This window comes from Stegostoma tigrinum, chromosome 8, assembly GCF_030684315.1.
Source record: "Stegostoma tigrinum isolate sSteTig4 chromosome 8, sSteTig4.hap1, whole genome shotgun sequence".
NCBI lineage: Eukaryota > Metazoa > Chordata > Chondrichthyes > Orectolobiformes > Stegostomatidae > Stegostoma > Stegostoma tigrinum.
The window spans coordinates 8,745,291-8,765,498 of NC_081361.1; the positions used below are offsets into that span (position 1 = coordinate 8,745,291).

General features: G+C 48.9%; 1 protein-coding gene across 1 annotated transcript in view; it reads left to right on the forward strand.

Moving 5' to 3' along the window:
* LOC125456289 (uncharacterized) overlaps window positions 1-20,208 on the forward strand; it is a 60,160-nt gene that overhangs the window by 24,943 nt on the left and 15,009 nt on the right. Inside the window, exons 5-9 of the mRNA XM_059648229.1 lie at window positions 535-675; window positions 4,860-6,851; window positions 9,598-9,933; window positions 12,594-12,834; window positions 19,114-19,235. Coding sequence (XP_059504212.1) covers window positions 535-675; window positions 4,860-6,851; window positions 9,598-9,933; window positions 12,594-12,834; window positions 19,114-19,235 — 2,832 coding nt within the window. The remainder of the gene's footprint in view (window positions 1-534; window positions 676-4,859; window positions 6,852-9,597; window positions 9,934-12,593; window positions 12,835-19,113; window positions 19,236-20,208) is intronic.

The window sequence follows — 20,208 nt, forward strand, 5'->3', positions numbered from 1 at the left end:
TATCTGTGTGTGTGTTTGCCTGTCTGTATGTATGTGTGTGTCTGTATATCTGTGTTTGTGTGTGTGTCTGTATGTACATGTGTGTGTCTGTAATCTGTGTGTGTGTTTGCTGTCTGTATGTACGCGTGTGTGTGTCTGTATATCTGGGTTTGTGTCTGTCTGTCTGTATGTACGCGCGTGTGTGTCTGTATATCTGTGTTTGTGTGTGTCTGTATATACGTGTTTGTGTGTGTGTCTGTATATATGTGTGTGTGCGTGTGTGTGTATGTCTGTATGTGCATGTGTCTGTATATATGTGTTTGTCTGTATATACGTATGTGTGTTTCAGTCTTTGTGTGTGTGTCTGTATATCTGTGTGCATATTTGCCTGTCTTTATATACGTATGGGTGTGTCTGTATATATATGTGTGTGTGTGTGTGTGTGTGTGTGTGTGTGTGTGTGTGTGTGTAGTGTATGTGGTGTGTGTGTCTGTTTCTGTGATGCTCAGCTTAACCTCGGTACTAATCACTGTGTGTTCCTAATCTCACTGACAGAACCTTTGTGTCGCCTGGCCAGCTGCCCCTGAGTCGCAGACACGAGCAGGCAAAGCTGCTACTCGAGAGAGCTCGAATGAAGGCCCGAGCCAGTCCTCTGAAAGCAGATCACAGCATTCTACCCATCGAGCGGAGCCCTCAGTAAGTGGTCGAAGTCAATAATGGGTTCTCTGTGTGTAAACTACATCTCCAATGTATTCACTGGGGAAAAGCAGGAGGCCATCACAAACAAACATCAAATTCTCTGGAGCGTTGGAGGTTGAGGTGTGACCTTATAGAAGTTTGAACAATCATGAGGAATATACATACAGTTAATGACAGGTGCCTCTTCCTTAGGCCGGGGGAATTTCATGACCGGGACAAATTTAATGTAGTAAACATCTCAGTGCCACCTTCAGGAACTCCATCAAACAAAACCTGGCAACGCAACTTGGTCAAAGGACAAGGGGATTGCGGTACATTGGTCTGTGTCCCCTGCCTCCATTGAGGATCAGCACCTTCTGGAGAGAAGAGCAGTGGGGTCTGTGTCCCCCAGTGAGGGTCAGCACCTTCAGGAGAGAAGAGCAGTGGGGTCTGTGTCCCCCAGTAAGTGCCAGCACCTTCAGGAGAGGAGAGCAGTGGGGTCTGTGTCCCCCAATGAGGGTCAGCACCTTCAGGAGAGAAGAGCAGTGGGGCCTGTGTCCCCCAGTAAGGGTCAGCATCTTCAGGGGAGGAGAGCAGAGGAGTCTCTGTCCCCCAGTGAGGGTCAGTACCTTCAGAAGAGGAGGGCATGGGGGTCTCTGCCACCCAGTGAGGGTCAGCACCATCAGGAGATGAATGGTGGGAAAAATCTGTAGCTGTCCCCCAGCAGAATATAGATAGATAGATTAGAGAGTTGGGCAGATAAATAGCAGATGGAGTTCAATCCAGGCAAATGTGAGGTGATGCATTTTGGAAAATCCAGTTCAAGAGCAAGCTATACAGTAAATGGAAAAGTCCTGGGGAAAGAGTCCTGATGTACAGAGAGATCTGGGTGTTCAGGTCCACTGTTCGCCGAAGATGGCAACGCAGGTCAATAGAGTGGTCAAGAAGGCATACGGCATGCTTTCCTTCATTGGACGGGGTATTGAATACAAGAGTTGGCAGGTCATGTTACAGTTGTGTAAGACTTTGGTTCGGCCAAAGAGTACTGTGTACAGTTCTGGTTGCCACATTACCAAAAGGATGTGAATGCTTTGGAGAGGGTGAAGAGGAGGTTCACCAGGATGTTGCCTGTATGGAGGGCGCTAGCTATGAAGAAAGGTTGAGGAGATTAGGATTATTTTCAATGGAAAGACGGAGATTGAAGGGGGACCTGACTGAGGTCTATAAAATCAGGAGGGGTGTAGAAAAGGTGGATAGCAAGAAGCTTTTTCCCAGAGTGGGGGACTCAATTACTAGGGGTCATGAGTTCAACGTAAGAGGAGGAAAGTTTATGGGAGATATGTGCGGAAAGTTCTTTATGCGGCGGGTGTTGGGTGCCTGGAACGCGTTGTCAGCGGAGGTGGTAGACGCAGACACGATAGTGTCTTTTAAGACATATCTGGACAGGTACATGGATGGCAGGGAGCAAAGGGATACAGACCCTTAGAAAATAGATGACAGGTTTAGACAGAGGATCTGGATCGGTGCAGGCTTGGAGGGGCAAAGGGCCTGTTCCTGTTCTGTAATTTTCTTTGTTCTTTCTTCAATGGCGATGGGGAGACACGTAGGGTGGGGATACCCATGAGACTGTGAATTTGTTTTGATTTGTGGCTGAGGCTCCCCAGTTTCAAATCGCGAGATGTGCTGTTCTAATCTGGGGAACCGAGTCACTGGAGCAGTATTCAGTTCATCTGCGATGGTATTTTCCTGAGCGAGGCAGGAGAGGATAGTGATGTCTGTGTAAGTGGTTTGAAAATTTGGGCAAGCTGAGCTGTGACTGTGTGTGTGGTCCTGTCGGGGATTATCCCTCCTGTTTTGGAGTGACCCATTCACCTTCCACACTCGGTGTCAATGTTGTTCCCTCAGACCTTGTGTGAGCCTCCCTTTGTCAATAATTCCCTTCTGCAGAGAATGTGGGCCCATGCTCCTCAACTTCTTAAAGGCAGGGGAAGTGGGGGCACTGGCAGGGACAGCAGCTTGTCCGTAAATACCTTCCTCTTTGATCACGAGCAGGCCATTCGGGGCCTTGCGTCTGCTCTGGTGTCTGATAAGATTATAGTTGACGCAGTTGCAACCTCAATCTCATGGACTTGCAAATACCTCCAACCTCTCCCTCAGGACCCCTCAACTTCCCCATTGGTTAAAAATTTATCTGCTTTACTTTCAAATGTGTCCAGTGAACCAGCTTCCACTGCTTGCTGGGGGAGAGAATTCAAAACGCCAATGGAAAAGACTGTCAATTCCTCATCCCCATCTTGCACAGCGATCTCTCATCCGTAATCTACGCCTTTAGTTTTTAAACTCTCTCACAGGGCAAATATACTTAGCATCCACCCTGACAAGTTCCATCTGGGTGTACTGTGGTTCCCCTCCAAGCCGCTCACCCTCCTGACTTGGAAATATATCATTGTCCCTTCTGTCACTGGGTCACAATCCTGTGATTTCCCCCGTAAGGGCATTGTGGGTCTGTCTACAGCACATGCACTGCAGTGGTTCAAGAAGGCAACTCACCCCCACCTTCCCCAGAAGGTTACTAGGTCCAGGCGATCCAGCAAACTGATGTATAGTGGAGAAAAAAATCATCCTTCAGTTTTTGAAACTCCAACAGTGCATGCCCTATTTGCTGAACCTTTCAGTGTAAAATGACTCGTCTACGCCAGGAATCAACCGAGTGAGTCTTTCAACTAAAACAGAATCCCCCTCGTCCTCATATACCACCCCATCAACCTCCGAATCCAACACATCATCCTCCGACATTTCCGCCATCTGCAATCTTACCTCACTAACAAAATCATTTTTCCCTCTCCACCCTTATCTGCTTTCCGGAGGGACCACTCTCTCCATGACTCCCTTGTATGCTCCACAATCCCCTCCAGACCCACCACCCCCGGCACTTTTCCCTGCAACCGGAGCAAGTGCTACACCTGTCCCTGCACCTCCCCCCTTACCCCCATCCCTGGCCCTCAGAAGACCTTCCACATCAAACAGATGTTCACCTGCACATCTGCTAATGTGGTATACTGTATCTGCTGTTCACATTGTGGTCCCCTCTACATTGGGGAAACCAAGCAGAGGCTTGGGGACCACTTTGCAGAACACCAACGCTCAGTTCCCAACAAACAACTACACTTCCCAGTCTCGAACCATTTCAATTCCACCCCCCACCGACACCTTGGACAACATGTCCATCCTGGGCTTCCTGCATTGCCATAATGACGCCACCCGAAAGATGCAGGAACAACATTTCATATTTTGCTTGGGAACCCTGCAGCCCAAGGGTATCAATGTTGACTTCACAAGTTTCAAAATCTCCCCTCTCCCTACAACATCCCAAAACTAGCCCAGCTAGTCCCTGCCTCCCTAACCATTGCTCCCACCTCAAGCCCCACCCCCATCTCCTACCCACCAACCTCATCCCTTCTCCTTGACCTGTCCATCCTCCCTGGACTGGCCTATCCCCTCCCTAACTCCCCACCTACATTCACCTACACTGGCTCCAACCCCGCATTTTTGACTTGTCTGTCTTCTATCCGCCTAACTTCTCCTTCAATCATCTTCTATCTGCCTCCCCCTCTCCCTATTTATTTCAGAACCCCCTTCCCCTCCCCCATTTCTGAAGAAGGGTCTAGGCCCGAAACATCAGCCCTCCTGGTCCTCTGATGTTGTTTGGCCGGCTGTGTTCATCCAGCTCTACACCTTGTTATCTCAGATTCTCCAGCATTGGCAGTTCCAACTAACTCTGAGTCTTTTGCAATTTTTGTATCCACCTGAGGGAAGCGGACTCTGGTTTAATGTTGCAACAGGAGGACTGTACCTCTGACAGTGTGGCACTCTGTCAGCCACTGCGGTGGGGAATTTAGCCTGGCTCCTGGAGTTGTAGGGGGGAGGGGGCGGAGCGGAGGAATTGATGCAGTGTCACTCGGAGGGTCCACCCAGGTTACACAAACTCTTTATGTTGGCGGCAGTGCTGAGTCTTTGTTGATCTATAGTGCATAAGAGAGGGAGCTGGTGTGTGGTCTAGCTGTGAGATGTGGAGATAGGCAGTGAGTTTGTATACATGCCCATATGGTGCCCCCTCATCTGCTTCAGTACTGCAGTGGATTGGCCTCTTGGTTGAGTGCAGCCTGGCAAAATATCTGGTGTGTTTCCACCCCACTGCACAGGGATGCCCATGTGGATGGCAGCTCGCCACCAAAGAGGGGGCCCACCTCCAGAGAGTGGTCCTGTCTAGGCGCCCCCGGTGGCAAACCCCATCACGGAGGGTGGGAAAAATGGAGCCAATCGCCGAGCCGCGTGAGGTTTGAGGACGAGTCGATCCAGGAGGCTGAGGACTGCTACCAGCTGCAGAGAAGATGCCGGGCTGAGCCCTCGGGCCACCGGGTGACTAGGGACCTGCCTGGCCTCCCAGCCTATCGATTGCCCAGGAAGGAGGGCTTGCTGAGGGTCGACGTGGAAGACGCTGTTAAAGCACGTGGCAAAGCTCCCCGGCCACGGGGCAATGCTGTCCCACACGCCAGCAGTGAGATACCAGCTGGTGCAGCGTCTCTCCCCCCTTCTCTCCCCGCCTTCTGCATTGACGGTAAGTGTAGCTCTTGTGGCTTCTACATCATTTCAGAGCCGGCGGTGGGTGGGCTTGAGCCCCCTTCCTATGAATTTCCGGATCCCAGGCTCAGAGCCCTGGGTGAGGAGGTCTACCTCCCCGGTCAGCTGGAAATTCCCCGGGATCCTGTGCCCAGCCTGAGTGTGGGGCCTGGAGATGTGGTTTCCTCGCTGACTCCCAGAACCATACCTTGTGGGGCTCTTCTGTCAGGGCCAAGGATCACAATCGAGCCCATTAGGGAGACCTACATTGGCGATGTGACTTCCATCGATGACATCCCTGTGATTGGCGTGACTGCTTGCAGCCCAGGCGACACAGAAAGGGAGGATTGTAAAGGCACGAGAGTCACATCATGCTACCACGTTGTCGTGTCAGGCAGCGAGGGACGGAGAGCAGGAAATGTCGGAGCCCCTGCCCCTCACATAGACTCGCCAAAGAGTGACCTTGGGGAGAACGGTGCCCCCTCCGATCCTCGGACAGCCCCGGCCGATTGTGGGTCAGGGTCCAGAGCGGAGATGGAGGAGAGGGGGAGAGTCTGTGGCCAGCAGTGCTGTGGAGTTGAGAGCACTGGCCGACTGGGACGGTGTGCTGATTCCAGTGTTTGTGTGCCAGGGGTCAGTCCTGAAGCAGACCTAAACTCAGAACAGGTTCTGGAGATGCACTCCCTTTACAAGAAGAAGCAACAGCAACTGCCCCATCCTGCATCACCATGCCCAGTAGGGAGGCCCGATCACAGCCCTGACCAGAGCCAGGGGGTCTCCAGCTTGTCGTGCCTGCCCCTTCCTCTGGAAAGTGGCATGAGGGGTCTTGGAAACGGGCAGGGAGAGGAGGCCCGAGGTGGACCTAGGGAACCTGAGACAAACCCCGCGCTCCCCCCAAACCTCCCAGTTAAGGGTTGCAGCCGGCACCCGTCACTGAAGAGGCCGCCGGGCAGCAAAGATAAGCCAGGCTCATGCCAGCAGGGCAGAGTGCTGCTCACCGACACAGACAGCCACATCACACACCCTGGCAGCTGCCCATCTCCACAGGGTGATGCAGGGAGACCGCCCGACACCCCATCCCTTCTAGAAGCTTCTTCCCTTCACCCTCAGCGACAGGTGCCACGTGACCACACATGGGCCTCGTGCCCTTCAGAACCCGGTGCCCACCCACTGCCTGATTCAGACCCTCCCTGCCTGAGGGACCCACTGGCCGATAGCTCAGGCCAGAGCTTGGGAAGACGGACCCCCAGCATGGGGAGACTCTCCATGGCGACCCATTGGCCCATGAATCCAAACAGCGGGCTCTCCCCCTCTGAGTACGATGGGTCTATCGAAGTCAGCAAAACTGGGAATAGTTGGAGCAGTGTTGATGTTGAGGGAATGTCCACATCCAAGAAGACTGCTGAGAAAGACCTCAGTAAAACAGGTAAGTGGACAACCCATATCCTATCTGAGAGCTTAGGCCTGTGGAATGGTCGCGTGCAGGATATTGTGGTCAGTGTGGTCAGCGCCGGAGTTTGGATATTGTTCAGGAATGGTCTCCTCGGTTCAAAGTCTGTACTTATTCCACACGGGTAGGGTACAGAGCTAGAGACATCAGTGCGCAGGGTTGGAAACGGGGTTTACGTTGGGGCCTCATGGATGCCCAGCCTTGAGTTGCAAACCCACTTACTGAGGGGACTCTCCCCCATGACCCCAGTTGGTAAGGGTCCCGTTCCCCACGACCCCAGTCAGTGAGGGACCCCTCCGCACGACCCCAGTCAGTGAGGCGACCCTCCCCCATGACCTGCCCAAACAGAACAAGCTCATCCCTGGGCTGCCCATGGATCTGTAGTACACTGCCACGAGTAGCAAATGGGGGCAAAATTGGTCACACGTTCGCCAAGGTGCAACCCACCAGCCAACACAGCTGGAGCTCAAGACTCAATTCACAATTTATATTCATGTTCCAGCGAATGTTAGATGTACGTTTAGTAAAATTTCTTGGCTATATATAAAGCCGGCAATCTCCCTTGTTATTTATTTGCCCTTCTTCCACTGCTGTTTGCAGTTCTTTCGGTTTTGACCTCATTTTACCAATCTGCTGTACCTGTCCATGACAGTATCAGTGAGGGGGACCATTGCACAGTCCTAGTGGAGACTAAATCCTGCCTTCACATTGAGAATAACCTCCCATGCTAAATGGGACAGACTTCAAACAGGTCCAGCAACTCAAGGCTGGGCATCCATGAGGCGCTGTAGAACAGCAACAGCAGCAAAATCCAGCACAATCTGTAGCTTATAACACAAACTGCTGAGAAACTCAGTGGATAAAGAAACAGTGTTAACATTTTGAGACCAGTATGTCTCCTTTTCAGAACTGAAAGGGTCTGGAGAGTTTTTAATTCTGTTGGCATAGAAAGGAGGGGCAAGTCAGTGGAACAAATGATGAGGACCCTCCATCCAAAAGACAATAGGAATGATAACAGTGGTGATGGTGGGATCAGGAGTAATCCTTTCAGCCCATTGAGTCTGCTCTGCGATTCAATGAGATCGGGGCTGATCTGACAATTCTCAACTCCACTTGCCTGCCTTTTTCCCCATACTGATTAAAATCCGCACCCTAATATAGATCTGTCTGTCTCAGCTGTGGATATACTTAATGGCCCAGCCTCAACAGCCCTCTGTGGGAGAGAATTCCATAGATTCACTGTTGTCTCAGAGAAGAAATTCCTCCTCGTCTGTCTTAAATGGGTGACCCTTTACTCTGAGATGATGCCTTCTTTCCGTTAGATTCTCCCACCAGGGGAAACAACCCCTCCCTGTCGTACCCCATAAGGATCTTCAGTGTTTCAATCAGGTCTCCTCTCATTCTCTTAAACCCCACTGAGTACAAACCCAACCTACTCAGCCTCTCCTCACAAGACAGTCCCCTCATCCCCGGGATCAGCCGAGTAAACCTTCTCTGGACTGCCTCCGATACCAATTTATCTTTCCTTAGATACAGGGCTAAAACTGTTCACAGTATCCAGCTGGGGTCTGACTATGTGAATGGCTTTGTGTAGTTTAAGCAAAGCCTCCTTACATTTATATTCCATTCCCTTTGAAATAAAGGCCAGCATTCCATTTATCTTCCCTATCAGCCCCTAAACTTGGGTGCTACGTTTATGTGATTTGTGGACAAGGACTCCCAAATCGCTCTGTTCTGTATCTTTCCGCAGCCTTTCTCCGTTTGAATAATATTCAGCTCCTCTATTCTTCCTGCCAAAGAGTACAGCCTTATACTTTGCCATAGTATATGGTCTCATTTAATGGCTGAGCATACTGAAAGTCGCTGAACGGCCTACTTCTTCTCCTTCATACTATAGTCTTAAGAAGCTTGACACCATCCAGGATAAAGCAGTCCCCACTGGATTGGTGCCACATCCACTCCCTCCACCACCGGTGCTCAGTAGCAGCAGTGTGTACCATCTACAAGATGCACTGCAGAAATTCACCAAAGATCCTCAGACATCACCTTCCAAACCCACAACCACTTCCATCCAGAAGGACAAGGCAGCAGATACTTGGGAACACCACCCCCTGCAGTGTTCCCTTCCAAACCACTCACCATTCTGACTTGGAAATATATTGTTGTTCCTTCGCTGTCACCAACAGCACATGGTGGGCTTTTCTATCTGCACCGAATGACTTGCAGTGGTTTAAACAGGCAGCTCAGTGCCACCTTGTCAAGGGCAGTTGGGAGGAGCAGTAAATACTGGCCCAGCTAGTGACACTCTCATCCTGTGAAGGAGCAAAACATCTTGGACACTAAATTGGATCATAGTTTTATTTGGTTGCTACAGCTGTTATTTCCCATTTTCTATTACAGGGGTGTTGAGGGCTGTGCTCAGTGGATAGTGGCTGAATAGCTATCTGGGATAAATAGGAGGAATAGAACAGAATGGGAGTATGTGGGGACATAGGCTGGATTAATGAGTATGGGGGAACAGGGGTTGTTTGAGGAGGTGCAATGGAGCGTAGGGAGTAGGAGAGGACATGGCCTGGCATAAGGAAGTGTGGTGGTAATAAGTGGAATAGTGCCAAGGAATGGACAACAAGAGGGCATGAAGATCAGAAGGGGTTTGAATGTGTGAGAGGGGACATTGGGGTTGGGAGGGGACATGGGGTACGTGAGACGGGATGGGGAGGTAAAGGGCATGGGGAGGCATTGGGACATGGGGTGTATGCGAGGGCATGGTGAGGACAGGGAACATGATTTGTATGAGATGGCATGGGGTGGAAAGGGACCACGGGAGGAGAGGAGACATTGGATGTATGAAAGGGCATTGGGTGTATGAGAGGTCATTGGGAGGCATGGGGAGAATGTGAGAACATGGTGTGGCATAGATCCGTGTGGATGGTGATGGTTAAGGCAGCCTACATGCTGTTGCAGTTCCTCTCTATTTTAGCAGAACGGAAGCTCCCAAAGGTGAGGATATGGCCCCGCGACAACACTGATAGACCGGAGGAGCCAAATCCAGCCGGAGCTTCAGATCTTCGGGAGTGTCAGGGATTGGCACAGCCTCCTGAGGCAGATCCCGCTGCCTATCAGTCCGGGAACAGGCCATACGTCTGCAGAAAGAGTCCTGCCCACCACTCGACCAGCTGTGCTTCAGAGGACAACCAAGTGTTAATGTGAGTCTACATTCTCCCCTCTCTGTGTCAGGACCAAGTCACCTCTCTGTGTCCACCCCGAGTTGGCCTGATGCTCTAGCTCAAGGCCCAGGAGTAGTTGACAAGCTCCAGTGGGTCCTGGGTTTGTCACAGGAATGAGTTTATACTGGACAGCATCTCCCTCACTCAGGCATCAGTAGGGTGTACTCTCTCCTCCGGCTCACAATGTTGCTCCACTCCTCCACTCCATAGACACAAACACATCATCCAGGCTGAGAGTGCAGCGCAGTACTGAGGGCGTGCCACACTGTCAGAGGGTCAGTGCTGAGGGAGCACCACACTGTTGGAGGCTACGCACTGAGGGAGCGCCGCACTGCCAGAGGGTCAGTGCTGTGGGAGGGCTGCACTGTCGGAGGGTCAGTGCTGAGGGAGTGCTGCACTGTGGGAGGGTCAGTACTGAGGGAGTGCCGCACTGTTGGAGGGTCAGTACTGAGGGAGTGCCGCACTGTTGGAGGGTCAGTAGTGAGGGAGTGCCAAACTTTCGGAGGGTCAGCACTGAGGACATGCTGCACTATCATAGGGCAGGTGCTGAGGGAGCACCACACGGTCGGAGGGTAAGCACTGAGGGAGCACAGCACTGTCAGAGTATCAGTGCTGTGGGAGGGCCGCATTGTCGCAGGGTCAGTACTGAGGGAGTGCCGCACTGTTGGAGGATCAGTACTGAGAGAATGCAGCACTGTCAGAGGGTCAGTACTGAGGACATGCCGCATTGCCCGAGGGTCAGTGCTGAGGGAGCACCACCCTGTCAGAGGCACTGTCTTTCAGCATTACAATGAAGTCTTGTCTTCCCTGTTGAGTAGATGTTAAAGATCCCAGAACACTTTTGGGAGAAGAAGTGGGGAGTTATTTCAGGGCCAGTATTTATCCTTCAACCAACTGACTACACATGGCTGTTTTTGGGATCTTTCTGTGTGGAGATTGGTGGCCATGTTTGCACCATTATAGCAGTGATCATAGTTAAAGAGGACTTCATGGCTGTGAAATACTTTGAGATGTCCTGACATGTGAATGTTATTATAGCAATGCAGTTTAATTTATTTCAAGTTCAGTGAAATGCTCACAGTAACAGAGGGAATAGAAGGTTTCTATTGTGGGGAAGACTACTGAGAGAAGCTGGGGTTCTCCTTACACAGGCTGAAATTGAAAGGGAATTGTGAGTAACTCATCTACTGGCTCCCCAAAAGAATGTCCACCATCGACAATGCAGAAGTCAGGAGTGGGATGGAATACACCCCACTTGCCTGGATGAGTGCAGCCCCAACAACACTCAGGAAGCTTGACACCATCCAGGACAAAGCAGCCCACTTGATTGGCACTACATCCACAAGCATTCAGCCCCTCCACCACTGATGCTCAGTAGCAGCAATGTGTACTGTCTACAAGATGCACTGCAGAAATTCACCAAATATCCTCAACCAGCACCTTCCAAACCCACAGAGATAATGGGAACTGCAGATGCTGGAGAATTCCAAGATAATAAAATGTGAGGCTGGATGAACACAGCAGGCCAAGCAGCATCTCAGGAGCACAAAAGCTGACGTTTCGGGCCTAGACCCTTCATCAGAGGGGTGAAGACCCTCTGATGAAGGGTCTAGGCCCGAAACGTCAGCTTTTGTGCTCCTGAGATGCTGCTTGGCCTGCTGTGTTCATCCAGCCTCACATTTTATTACCTTCCAAACCCACAATCACTTCCATCCAGAAGGACAAGAACAGCAGACACATGGGAACACCATTCCTGCAAGTTCCTTAGTGCCACACTCAGTCAAATTTAGCCTTGATGTCAACAGCTGTCACTCTCACCTCCTCTCTGGAATTCAGCTCCTGATCCATGTTTGAACCAAGGCTATAATGAGGTCAGGAGCTGAGTGGCTCTGGCAGAACCCAAATTGGGTGTCACTGAGCAGGTGCTGCTTGATAGCACTGTCAATGACACCTTCCATCACTTCACTGATGATGGAGAGGAGACTGATGGGACGGTAATTGGCCGGGATGGATTTGTCCTGCTTTTTGTGTACAGGACGTACTGGGGCAATTTTCCACATTGTTGGGTAGATACCAGTGTTGTAACTGTACTGGAACAGCTTGGCTAGGGGAACAGCAAGTTCTGGAGCACACTCATCAAATTGCTACAGTGCAGAAACAGGCCCTTCAGCCCAGTACGCCCACACTGATCCTCAGAGCACCCTACCCAGGGCAATCCCCCTACCCTTTCCCTGTAATCCACCTAACTTACACATCCCTGAACACTGTGGGCAATTTAGCATAGCCAGTCCACCACGCCTTGCACATCTTTGGACTGTAGAAGGAAACCAGAGCACCTGGAGGAAACCCACACAGAGAGAATGTGCAAACTCTACACAGTCACCCAAAGGTGGAATCAAACCCAGGTCTCTGGAGATGTGAAGCAGCAATGCTAACCACTGAGCCACTGTGCCCACTCCAGTCCTATTGCTGGAATGTTGTCAAGGTTCATAGCCTTTGCAGTATCCAGTGCCTCCAATTGTTTCTTAATATCATGTAATTCCTCCTCATCTCTGTTTTAAATCTGTCCCCGCCTTATCCTAAAATTGTGACCTCTCTGTGTGAGTGACCTGTGACTGACACTCTGTTTTGTGGTGCAGAGACCCCGGCTACAGCCCTGAATCTTGGCGTGTTACTGAGAGCCAGCAGAGACCACGCTCCGCCCTGAAGGCCTATTTCTCTTCCATTGGCCACAGTGCCGTCAGGAAACTAAGCAAGCTCCGCTCGGCCAGTATGGAGCAGCTTAGCCCCCCGTCAGCGAACCCTCAGCCTGCAGTGAAGAGCAGCGAGGAGATTGAAGCAAGGCTGAGGAAGAATCCTTCTCTCCAGTCTCTCCAGCTGGTGGGTACTGCGCCTCTCACAGAGATCCAGCACCGAAATCTTCAAGTCGTTTCCAATCTTACTTACCCTGCAACTTCTCCAGCTTTCGGGCATAAGGCATAGAAACTCTGTAAATAAGATCAGAGAGTATCCGCGAGAACAGTAGACAGTAAGTAATTAACAGGAAAGATTAAAGACTGGGCAGACTGAGAGATGACCTCACCGAGGTGTTTGAAAATTATGGATGAGTTTTGATAAGTTGGTTGCTGTGGAGGTATTCTTTCCACTCTTGTGGGAAATCCAGGCCTAGGCACTATAAACATGAACAGGAGCAGGCCATTCAATCCGTCTGAATGGTGTAGCACACTCGATGGGCTGAATGCCCCTATCTTTGCTTCTAGGTCTTATGGTCTAACTAATCATCTTGCTAACTATTTGTGAGATCATGCTGTGTTAAATTGGGGCTCCTCTGACATAACAATGTCACCTTCGCTGAAAAGTAAGTCCAGGGGCGTTGGGAGGGCATGATGGGCGGTACTTTAATGGAAGTTCTCTCATGGTCAAAGTCATGTTGATCCCCCTTACCCCTCCTCCACGGTGTGGGTCTCTAGAATTGTGCAGAATGTTCAAACACTTAACATCAAGCCCTTTCACAGAGGCTTAACAGCAACTCAGGTCAGGCAGGAGATAGTCAGACCATGAGTAGCTCAGAGTGAAGTGGATGTAACTGAGCAGCTGAGACAGGATTTGCAAGCAGAGACTTTGAATTAAATCGCAGATGGCCTGACATCTAACTCCAACTACCCCTCCACTTCACCCATACCCACAGCACCACCTTTAGATAATCAGGGATAAACCCATTGGGAGTTCAGGGGAAACTCCCAAACCCAGGTTTTGAATGATAGAGTACGCTGGGAGGGCTGAATGGCCTAATCCTGCTCCTGGTTGCTGTGTAAACAGCCTATTTTCTGTCCTGTCTGCTCATCTGGTCACCTTAGGCCATGAGTATTGACAGCACGTGAGCTCCACCTGCTGGGCCTTCTAAGAGAAAGCTACCACGCAGCCAGCCGTATATGTATATCAGCTTGGACTGGGCAAACTGCTGATCCACAACCTGATGATTGTGGCCAGATGGGGCAGCATAAAGATAACATTTCAGGGATATCCCCCTGTCCAGTCCCCCACACTATGTACTTGACCCTCAAAGTTCTCTCAGGTCGCCCATACCAACACGCAATGTGCACCCTATTCCACTGTTCCACACTTGGAGCCGGGTGCATTTTAAAATTCTCATCCTGAGGTGTACGCTGTCCTTATTTGCTGTCGTCCTTCAACCCTCCCACACTGCCTCCATCAAACACTAGTCCCTCCCTTAACCTCCACATTCATTCCACTGTTGCCAGCCTAGATTTGCTGTCTAACCGTTTTTCAATTCAAAGTTTCTGCCTGCAAATCCTGTCTCAGCTGCTCAGTTACACCCACCGCACTCTGAGTTGCTCATGGTTTGACTATCTCCTGCCTGACCTGGGTTGCTGTTAAGCCTCTGTTGAAAGGGCTTGATGTTAAGTGTTTGAACGCTCTGCATAATGCTAGAGTCCCACACTGTGGAGGAGGGGTTGGGGGGATCATCCTGACTTTGACCACGAGAGAACCTCCATTAAGGTAGTGCCCAGTCACGCCCTCCAAATGCCCCTAGGCTTGCTTTTCAGTGAAGTTGGCATTGGTATTGTCAGAGGGAGCCCCAATTTAATGTAGCAAGATCCTGCAGAGTTAGCGAGTTGACTGGTCAGTTAGTTAGACCATATGACCTAGAAGCAAAGATAGGTTATTCAGACCATCAAGTCTGCTGCACCATTCGATAAGACCATGGCTGATTTGATAATCCTCAACATCACTTTTCTACCTTTTCCCCAGAACCCCTTGATTCACTTCCTGATTAAAGATTTGTCTGTTTCAGCCTTGAATATACTTAATATCAGCCTTGACAGCCTTCTGCAGAAAAAGATTCTGCAGGTTCATTACCCTCTGAGGGAAGAAATTCCTCCTCATGTCTTTGCTAACAGGGCAACCCCTTACTCTGAGATGAGGTCCTTGGGTCCTCCACTCTCCCACAAGGAGAAACAACCTCTCCCTGTCAATCCCATAAGAATCTTGTGTGTTTCAATAAGGTCTTCTCTCATTCTTTTAAACTGCACTGAGTATGAACCCAACCTACTCAGTTTCTCCTCATAGGACAGTCTGTCCATACACGCCATCAGCTGAGTTGAACCTTCTCTGAACTGCCTCCAATACCAATATATCTTCCCTTAGATAAGGAACCCAAACAATTCACAGTATTCTTGCAGTTGTCTGACTAGCACCTTGTATAGTTTCAATAAAACCTCTTCACTTACATACTCTATTCCCTTTGAAATAAAGGCCAGCATTCCATTGCCTTCCCTATTACCTGCTGAACATTTATGCTATTGTTTTCAGATTTGTGCACAAGGACTTCTAAAATCTCTCTGTGCTGCAGCTTTCTGCAGTCTTTATCCATTTTAATAATATTCAGTTCCTCTATCCTTCCTGCCAATGTGCATAACCTCACAGTTCCTCGCATTATATTCCATATGCCAAGTTTTTGCCCATTCACTTAAGTTGTCCATATCCTTATGCAGACCGCTTGTGTTAATCCGGGTACATGCTCTCCCACCTACTTTTAATGTTGACTTGGCAAACGTACACTCGCTTTCCCTATCTAAGTCATTACACATTGTAATTAACTGTGCCCCCAGCCCTGATCCTTGTGGCGCTCCACTAGTTACAGGTTGCAATCCTGAAAACGTCCCTAATTATCCCAGCTCTCTGTTGACTATTAGAACAAAGAACAAAGAAAATTACAGCACAGGAACAGGCCCTTCGACCCTCCAAGCCTGCGCTGATCCAGATCCTCTATCTAAACCTGTCGCCTATTTTCTAAGGACCTGTATTCCTCTACTCCCTGCCCATTCATGTATCTATCTAGATACATCTTAAATGACGCTATAGTGCCCACCTCTACCACCTCCGTTGGCAACACATTCCAGGCACCCAAACTCTGCATAAAGAACTTTCCATGCATATCTCCCTTAAACTTTTCCCCTCTCACCTTGAAATCGTGACTCCTAGTAATTGAGTGCCCCACTCTGGGAAAAAGCTTCTTGCTATCCACCCTGTCTATACTTCTCATGATTTTGTAGACCTCAATCAGGCTCCTCCTCAACCTCCGTCTTTCTAATGTAAATAATCCACACTGTGATAAGGTGGGCACTTCTACTCTCTGTATTAAAATCACTGGTGGAAGAGCAGAAACATTAATCTCAGAACAGAGGAGATATAACCTTCAGGAAAGATTGAAATAAGCATGGGCAGAGGGAGTTTTTTTTGAGAAAGGAGTCAGACAGAAAAGTAGTTAAAATTCTTTTCAGTGAAGACTTGATGTAAATATGACCAAGATATAGAGCTGGGATTTTGATTTTTGAGTTGATTTGATTTATTGTTGTTTTACATGTACCCCAGTACAGTGAAAAGTTTTGTTTTTCATGCAATATGGGCAGACCTTACCATACAAAGATCACAGGGTGATTGAATAGAGCGAGGAATACAAAGTTATGGCTGCAGAGGAGGTGCATGAAAAGATTAACATTACATTAGAGTGGTCCATTCAGAAGTCTAATAACAGCAGGGAAGAAGCTGTTCTTGAACCTGTTGGTATTGTGTTTAAGCTTTTGTATCTTCTGCCTGATGGAAGAGTTTGTAAGAGATTATAACCAGAGTGGGAGGAGTCTTTGATACCGTTAGCTGCATTTTCAAGGCATCAAGAAGTATAGATGGAATCAATAGATGGAATGTTGGCTTCCATAATGGACAGGTCTGTGTTCACAATCCTCTCTAGTTTCTCACAGTCCTGGACAGAGCAGTTGCTGTACCAGGCCATGATGCACCCAGGTAGAATGCTTTTATGGTACATCTGTAAAAGTTGGTGAGTGTCCTTATGGACATGCTGAATTTCCTTAGCCTCCTGAGGGAAGTAGAGGCATTGTTGTGCTTTCTTGACCGTCTCATCAACATGGGTGGTCCAGGGCAGATTGTTACTGATTATCTCTCTTCGGAACATTACAATCAGAGGAGGTGTGGGCTGTACACATTGAGCCACATGAAATATCGGAGTAGGCTATTCAGCCCACTGAGCTTGCCCCATCATTCAGTGTGATCATGACTGATCAAACATTTCGATGCCCATTTACCATCCCCAACCTGGTAATCCTGTATGCCACTGGTGTCAGAAATCTATAAAACACATTCAAAGCTCTCACACCCCTCTGTGGTACCAAATTCCAAAGATTCACAATCCTCAATCCAATTCACATTCCAATTCACAAAAGTAGTATCTTCCCTGATATACAGAGTACATCAACCAAGAAATCTAACCAATCCTGTGCAGTGGAAGCAAGGCTTCACTATTCCTGTATGCAAACAGAGTTGGAACTGCTTCGGTAAACTCAAAGTAATCCTCTATCCCTTTCAGAAGGTGCTACCTCCAGCCAGTAGGAACCTCCTGGAGGGAGAAAGATAGGACTGTCCAAAATAATGAGGTGTTTTGATCAGAATGAATAAGGTGATATTGCTACAATTGGCAGGAGTGAGGAATGCAGGTTTACCAACAGAACGAGAGGGGAGGTGAAGATTCTTTTAGGTCAAGCGTTATTATCATCTGGAATGTGTTACCTAAAGAGATGGTGGAGACAAACTGAACCATCTGTTTCTGTCAGGGTTCAGAAAAGATTCTAGGGGAAACAATTTTCAGGGTTAGTGGGAAAGAGCAAGTGATTGGGGCTGAATGGAAACCTCGATCGAAGGGTCAGCATCAGCACAGCAGGCCAAATGGTCCTTTACTGTGTTGTACGGTTCAAATAGAATTGGGCTGTGAGAACATTTAAGTCTGCAGAAGACCCAAAAGTAGGTAAAGGGACAGGTAGTGTTGAGGAAGTGGGGAGGCTGCAGAAAGACTTGGGCATATTAGGAGAGTGGGCAAAGAAGTGGCAGATTGAATGCAATGTGGGAGAGTGTAAGGCCATGCACTTTGGTGGGAAGGAAAGAGGTATAGACTATTTTCTAAATGAGGAAAGACTTCAAAAATCTGAAACGCAAAGGGACTTTGGGGTCCTATTTAAGGATTCTGTTAAGGTTAACATACAGGCTCAGTTGGCAGCTAGGAAGGCAAATGCAATGTGAGCATTCATTTTGAAAGGGCTAGAATACATGAGCAGGGATATACTGCTGAGGCTGTATAAGGCTCTGGTCAAACTCTGGAATATTACAAGAGTTTTAGGAATGGTACCTAAGGAAGGATATGCTGGTGTTGGAGGTAGTCCAGAGGAGCTTTGCGAGAATGATCCTGGGGATGAAGGGCCTGTAATATGAGGAGTGGTTGAGGACTCTGGATCTGTACTCAGTGGAGTTTAGGAGGATGAGGGAGGATCTGATTTAAACTTAAAGAATACTGGGAGGCCTGGATAGACTGAATGTAGGAGAAACTAGAAAATGAGAGCACAGCCTCAGAATGAAGGGACAACCCTTTAGAACTGAGATGGGAAGGAATTTCTTCAGCCAGAGGGTGGTGAATCTGCAGAACTCATTGTCGCAGACGGCTGAGGAGGCCAAATCGTTGAGTGTATTTAAGATAGAGATTTATAAGGCGGACAAGGGTTACAGGGAGAAAACAGGAGAATGGGTTTGAGATACATAGCAGCCATGATGGAATGGCGGATAAGACTTGATGGGCTGCTCTATCTTATGGTCTAAATCCACAGACAGCTGAGAGTGTTTAACTGGGGAGAGTTTAGAGGGAGACTAGAGGCGATATTAGATCTTAGAGAGGCGCTCAATACTCACACAAGCTCCCGGAGACCCCCGGATTCTGAAGGGGAATGGGGATTTCTGGCAGGAGACAGGAACGTTGTTCATTCACTGTGACATGTAGTGGGGAACCAACCTGTCCTGGACTCTTGCTTGATGATGACCTCAGTGGGGTCGGGGGTGGGGGGGGAAGTTGCACGGTGGGCGGGGAGTCTGTTGGCGAATTTATTTTTGTCTTGAAGGCCTAATAATCCCTTGAGACTTGCGGGTAAGGGGTGGTGGAAGTTTCACTGACAAATCATGAACTCTTATTAATGAGGCTGTTGCTTTTCACTTGTGTGTTTGTAGTCAGAAGTAAAGTGTTAATGCCAGCATGAAACATGCATGGAGTGGGTTCAGTGCAATTCTGTCATCTTCTACTAGGCGTCCCCATTGGCACATCTGAGGAAAGCTATCTCTTTCCAATCTCTTCGCCCCCAGGCACGAAGAAATCGTTCCAGTTCCTACCTGGTGCAGGAGGTGCCAGAGGCTGGCTTGGGAAGGAGGTAGGTTGATGCTGAGGAACACTGAAGATGGCGGAGGCCAGGATGAAAGACAAGTCTTTAAGGATTTAATCCTTGCCGTCAAATCTCTCCGTCCCTCCCAAATGCCGTACCCTCCCCCCTCCATATATCCCTCACCCAATCAATCTCCACAACCACACCCCTCCCTTGCCAGGATCTCTGAGTCCTCAATTCTGCCCTCTGACACTTCCACAGTTTGAATGATAAATTATGCCCCTTTGCTTTGGACTTTCCCACCAGCGGAGATCGTTTCTCTCTACCCATCCTGTCAGATCGGTTAATCATCTTAAATAACTCGAGATTATCAACCCTTCAAATCTTCTGAGGTCAAGACAAAGAAAGCCTAAGTTTTAGCTCTGGAACTTGTGTGGCTCAGTGGTAGTGTTCCTACCTCTGTACTAGGTGGTCTCGGATCAAGTCCCACTTGCTCCAGAGGTGTGTGATGTCATCTCTGAACAGGGTGATGAGAAAATCTGTAGAGTTTGTGGTTCAGCTCCCTGGGGCAAGATTTACCAGGATGTTGCCGAGTATGGAAGATTTAACCTATAAAGAAAGGCTGGGGCTTTTCTCATTGGAGGTTGAGAGATGAAGTTACAGATATTTATAAAATCATGAGGGGTACAGATAAGGTAAATGGCAGGTGTTGTTTTCCCTAGAGTGAGGGATTTCAGGACTAGAAGGCATATTTTTAAGCTGAGAGGAGAGAGATTTAGAGAAGACTTGAGGGACAACCTTTTTACACAGCGGGTGGTCTGTGTGTGTAATGAACTTCCTGAGGAAGTGGTGGATGCAGGTACAATTACAATGTTTAAAAGTCACTTAGATAAGTACATGAATAAGAAAGGTTTGGAAGGATATGGGCCAAGCGCAGGCAGGTGGGACTAATTTAGTTCGCAATTATGTTTAGCATGGATAGGTTGGACCGAAGGGTCTGTTTCTGTGCTGTATGACTCTA